Source organism: Monopterus albus, unplaced genomic scaffold, assembly GCF_001952655.1.
Source record: "Monopterus albus unplaced genomic scaffold, M_albus_1.0 scaffold103.1, whole genome shotgun sequence".
Lineage (NCBI taxonomy): Eukaryota > Metazoa > Chordata > Actinopteri > Synbranchiformes > Synbranchidae > Monopterus > Monopterus albus.
In genome coordinates, this window is record NW_018127983.1 from 1,678,081 (window position 1) to 1,684,215 (window position 6,135).

General features: G+C 41.0%; 1 protein-coding gene across 2 annotated transcripts in view; it reads left to right on the forward strand.

Moving 5' to 3' along the window:
* Nucleotides 1-6,135, forward strand: part of crocc2 (ciliary rootlet coiled-coil, rootletin family member 2) — a 42,655-nt gene that overhangs the window by 9,194 nt on the left and 27,326 nt on the right. For both annotated transcript variants that reach the window (XM_020609901.1, XM_020609900.1), the window contains exons 4-6: nucleotides 4,595-4,762; nucleotides 4,858-4,941; nucleotides 5,369-5,472. In XM_020609901.1, coding sequence (XP_020465557.1) covers nucleotides 4,595-4,762; nucleotides 4,858-4,941; nucleotides 5,369-5,472 — 356 coding nt within the window. The remainder of the gene's footprint in view (nucleotides 1-4,594; nucleotides 4,763-4,857; nucleotides 4,942-5,368; nucleotides 5,473-6,135) is intronic.

Here is a 6,135-nt window from a genome sequence, read left to right on the forward strand (position 1 = left end):
TAGGGAAAGTGTTACAGTATAGATAAACAGGTATTGATCCACAATGCAAGGAGAGGAGAGAAACCACTTCAGATAAGCATGGTAATTTCTACTACATTTCACAAAACCCAGTTGGAAGATAAGATAAGATAAAGTGGTGAGTTATCAGATGTCCAAATGTTGTGATATTTGGTCAGTGAGAGGATATTGTAATCATGACTTGGTGAGTGAAATGGATTAGATTTTGATTTACCACATGAGCAAGGCAGCAAGCTTTGGCCCAAACACCAAAGCCTTCACAAGGGCCTTGAAAGTGATTCTCTTGTTGCTTGCTGGCAGATGAATCAAAGCAAGATTATCCCTTGATGTTGTTAGAAATATTTATCAAAAGAGACAAAACAAGGAGCGGCACAAATCATAAATATCAAGAAATATAAAAACGCTAATGCAAAGCACATTTTTAAGAGGCTAAAAACTCTTTTACGTTAGAAACATAAGCAGGCTAAAGAAACTGATATTTGGGATTAAACAAGAAAAGAGAAAATGAACCATAGGAACCATATGGAGACAAAAAATATACCATGACAAAAAGGCTGTTTTTGAATAAATTGCATCTTGAGCACATGAACTCAAAGAGTCTGGCTTCGTTGGTGCTCAGCTCAGTTACTCTGCTCTGAGGCAGATCATAAATAGCAAGGGTGTTCAGTGAGCACACACCTGGGCCCCCAGTAAACCAGTGAGTTAGTGAGTAATCCCAGTCTTCTACATGTAGAGGGTCTCTTAAACCTTTGCGATTTGGTCTGGGTGGGTGTGGTGTGAAGAACAATGAGTTCAAGCTCACTTGGAGAGCAACAGTGTTGGGCAGTAACTATTTACATGTGATTAAATTACAAAATAAAGGTAATTGTAATAACTTACAGTTATTGAGAACAATATGTAATTCAATTTTGCCATGCAGGAATGTCTTCTTTTGGCATATTTCCAGACATTGTGGGTCAACAAAGCTGTTGGGACAGATTTAAACGCAACTTACAAGGTGCTTTACTTTAGGCAAGCTGGGTCTGCCATGCCTGGCTTCCACAAGCCAACAGCGTCACAGCGGGGTGCCGTGTATCCAGGTCAAATCAACAATATTTTTCTTCAGAAATTAGGAGATGGCTCTAATATCGCTGTGCAGTGTGAAGCTTGTTTATCAACAGTGAAAATGCTTGATGTCAAATTTATGGAACATCTATAGGACAAGTAAGTTAATGTAGCCACAGTCACTCATAATGAATAAAGAACCTCCTGCCCCACTATGTTATTCATACGTGTTCAAGATGTAATTTAGTTCTGTATTTTACTCATTGTCTGCCCAGTAGGCTACAGATTGTTATTACTTTAATGTCCAGTTTAAAACATTAATCTAAAAGTAAATAAATGTGATAAGTTACATTACTTTGTAATGTAATTGAAATAGTTACATTACTTATTACGTTTTAACAGGGTAACTAGTAATCTCTAACCTATTATACTACATTAATAGCCTTCCTAGCACTGGAGATGAAGGTGATTGGATTTCAAGATGCAAGCAGAGCAAGGGTGTAGATGGTGGTGCAGGAGAATTCAGTCAAGGTGGAGATCTCCACAGCAGACTACTATGGCACCCTCTTGGGAGCTTCGTGCATGGAGCATGGCTAATCCAGAGCAGCCCTTGGCTTCCTGCTTGCTTTACAGCTGACTGGGGAGCAACTACTAAAAAGTGTCCTCTCTGTAGTGTGTGGAGCAGGGGCAAGGCACTGGCAAGAAGCCCACACACTACACCTATGCATGAAAAACCCAAATCAACCCTCCTTGTCAGGGCGGGGAGTTGCTGGGGCACCTGGTTCCTGTGTGCACGGTAAAGTAGAGAAGGAGTAGTCTACTACAGCTGTGACAGTTGTTGAACTGCACATGCCGCATCTGTGAAAGACTGATGGCATACAGTATATCAACATTTTGTCACATACAGTACAGACATATAAGACCTGATGTGTGTAATATACATGACCTTCTCTGTCTAGGGATACTGGACTGTCCCTGCAATGGACAGTAGGTGTTCTGCGATGTTCTTCAATTTTAAAAACAGCACACAGAGATAAGAAAACACAAAAAAGTCAAGTTTAAAATAAAAGTTACCACTTTGTTCCAGACTAGAGGTTGTGGTTATCCTCAGTGATGGTTTAGTTTGCAATTTTAGAAACTTCACTCTGTATTATTTGTGGTAATTTCATTCATTGCAGATTTGTTTGGGGCTATGTGCCTGTTGCTTGTTGATCATTATGGTAATGTGAAACCAGCAGCAGGGCTGTTTATCTGGATCAGCCAGGTGCTCGTGGATGTGTATAAATGTCGTCGTTTGCATGCATTGTGCAGTTAAAACCAGAACCCATTGGTGAAAATACTGCTCCATAGCACTACTAGTGCTCAGCTACTCTACAAGCTACCTTTGAAGTAAACAAAGGCCTTTATCACAATCCTATATTATTTGCACTCAGTGGTAGAAGAGGTACTCAGATTCCTTAGTTAAGTAAAAGTAAGAATAGTATAACAGTGTAAAAAATCAAAGTATGCAGTGGCCCAAAAAGAAAATGCTCAAGTAAATTACAGATACCTCAAAATTGTACTTAAGTACAGTACTTGAGTTACTTTTCACCACTGTTTGCACTCACAGTTCAGAGTGCATTTTTACAGAGTGGCAATAGTGATGGATGGTCAGGGATGGATATGACACAATTTTGTACTAGCCCCTCCAAATGAGTCACTTTCAGGCATAGTGTTGACTATGCTTGCTCCGGGCTAGAGTCAATGGCAAATAATGTGGCCTTTTGTATTTATGACTGTCTTTGAGTGAGTTATTTTTTGGGGGAATTTTGCCATTATTATTCTTATGGGCTAGGTGGGTCGTGGAGAGGCAGACAGGAAACAGGACCTGCATCATAGGTGGGCAGATGAATCGCAGATGTCACCATACAGTATACAGTACGTAAGCACACACTGTGCTTGCGTATACTGTATGGTGCGCCGCACTGTAACCATTTGGGTATCGGGGGTGCCCGTGAGGTCATTTGCGTTTTGATATGTCTTTGAGTTACACTGGTGTATTGTAATACAGCATGGTCTCTCTTGTACTGTGGTCCCTTTCCCCAAAGTTGTGATAGAATTAGACCCCTCTATAAGGCTCCAAATGTCATTCGTGTTCATGTGCTGTAATAAGCCTTGTGTGCTATAGCCATGTATTCAAGGAATATTTATTACGTACATTCTTGTTAGTAAGTCAGTGTTATTGCTATAGTTGTTCTGAGAGATGCATAATCAACAATGAACACACAGCTGTTTCCAGGAGTCCCTTTAAACACAGCTGCTGCAGTTCTGTGTGTTTCAAATACTCCGCCCATGTTGTTTCTCCCTTCTCAGCCCCTAAAGCTGTCACCTCAACAACAGGCAGTACAAGAGGCTTTTGTGCTCTCCAGGTCCTCAGAGACAAACACCAAAAGTCCAGAGCCAAGTGCGTGATGACCGTTTGTAGTTTGTGGTGAAAAATTCTGAAGAGGGCATTTGAAAATGTGTTAATAATGGTGGCAAAGTGACTGGGTCCAGTGTTGAACAGTGAGACTATTGTCTTGGCTCTCTTGGAGCCTGCTAGAGAGATTAAGCACCCAGTGAAGAGATGAGGTACAGAAGGGAGCGAATGGGTTGCAGGGTTGATTTGATGGTGGTTTGGAGTGTGTTGTAGGGGAGGGGGGCTCTCTTCCTCTCTTTTTAAATGAGAAGTCGGCAAGGGCAGCTGGAGGCACGCAGTGTGTTGTAGTGCTCTAGGGCCATGTGGTTTGTGTTAGTGAGGACAGGGTGTCTGGCACCAGGATATAGAGTGGGTGGTGCAGAGGGAGTTAAGGTTGTGTGAGGTTGAGAGGTTACAAGACATTTGGATTTTAGATATGGGAAAGAATATGAGAAAGACCGATGCATTTGTACTTGTATCTAGATGCATTTGGAAGATATCACACACAAACGTGGCCAAACATGCATAAATAGCAATATACAGCACTGTACACTGTACTTGGACGTTTCACAAACTGACATTAATACTGCAACCCCTCACCTCATCTTTAGTTCTAGTCACTGTTTGTGCAGCCCTCTTGATATAGTAAATTAATGCTGTGGCTCTCTGCATTTGTCTAGTCAGTCGTATGTTGACTGATGTAGAGTTTCTGCTCTCGTGGGGAAAGGTAAATATTTGATTTCATCAGTGTTGTTGCCACTGAATCACGATGATAGTTATTACCAATCATGTTGTTTTTGGCATGAACATGCATCCACAGAATACCCCAAAAATGCGATGAGCAAAGCTCCTATGCATTTTTCTCAGACACATCCCACAGTGATTCATCTGAATGCAAACTCATCCTTTAGCCCAGCTATTAGTCACTGATGTATACAGATAATGTCAGGATCAAATAGACTTTTTTACCTGCATAATACAATGCAATCCATCATATTTTGCGTGCAATAAATCCTTGTGAATGGGGAGGATTGTATTGTAATGAGCAATATCCTGTCCAACTTGCTAAATTTCATTTTCTGCCTCTCAATCCAGCTTGATCAGATGCTGGCGCTGCATTCAGCGGTGGACTCCGATCAGGACAGTTTATCACCAGGATCCTTGCAATTGCAGAACAGGGAGAGAGCTTACAGACAAAGGCTGCAGGCCTACCAGGAGGCCCAGCAGAGACAAGCCCAGCTTGTTCAGAAGCTGCAGAGCAAGGTGACCAGAAATGGAGCTTACAGTTCACAAACTGTTACATGAAAAAGATATGTTTCTTTTGCGTTATTGTGTAACTTAATTTTGTTTTATACCAGGTTCTTCAGTACAAGAAGAGGTGTGGGGAACTAGAAGAGCTAGTGCTAGAGAAGACCTCAGAGACTGAGAAAATGAGATTGTTGGTATGTCTGTAGCACCACCTTTATACATCAGTATTGCTTAGATATAAATATTCAAGAGTCTAAAGGATCCACTAGGGTCCTCTAGAGGTCACCTTAACTTATGATTTATTTACTTATTAGCTTGAATCCAATTGTTCATGTAAGAATAATTTTAACAACCAGTAAAGGAGTCATGCATAACTGAAAGTAAAACATGGGCTTTATGTGTTGTGAATAAGAGTTCTGCTTGTATTTAAGTGTACCTAATTCTTCCAAATATTATTCTTGACTGAGTGTCCCCCACAGAGAGTTTGGACTGGCAGATTTCCACTGCAGTGATGTTGCTTAATAAATATTAGGCAGCTTCTACTGCTACTATTGCTACCATATAGTGAAGTGTTATCAGGATGCCAGTAATGGTTGGTGATGTGTGTGTGTGTGTGTTCAGCTGCAGACCCATCTGGACTCAGCCCAGCGTCAGCAGCGCACAGAGCAGGATCTCAGCATGGCTGTCCAAAAGAAGTCTGTTCAGCTGGAGGAGGAACAGAAAAGGTGAGTGGTGGGCACCATGTAGAGCAGGTAGCCAGGTTACCAAGCCAATAAAGGAACACATGCATAAGTTATATAGTTAAATAGTTCTATACAACATATTAGGACATTTTTACATACAACATATTAGGAAATTTTTCAAAAAGTGCACAAAGTTTAGTATCCAGAAATCACAAAGCCTGCAGCAGCAGGGAGTCTCAGACTTAGAGCAGTAAATTCATGGGTAAGCCTGTTATAAATTTGCTACCGTTTTTCTTTCTGTTTCTTGTTGAGAACCAGAAATCAAGCTGAAGTAGTTCTGAGAAATGAGTGGACCAGAGATATTCCCAGCAGTTCCTTGAGCTGTTTTGCTGTTTTTGCCTGCCCCTTGTTGCAGGAAGAAGACAGAACCTGTGTATGTCAGATAATCTCAGCATCCAATTTGTTAGAGAAAATTAGTGAGCCTGTGTTGGCTGTCTTCTCTAGAACATTCTTAATGATGCTTCACATTAAGTGTGGGCCAACCTCTGCAGTCGAGGCCAGATTTTAATGCTCTATGATTTATCCAGTTATGGAACTTTATTTGAAATGCCCACAGCAGAAACTTTGCCCGGATCTGATCATTGTTACTGCTTAAAATTTCACTCATTGCAAATTTCCAGTCTACAACAATCACTTACATTTATT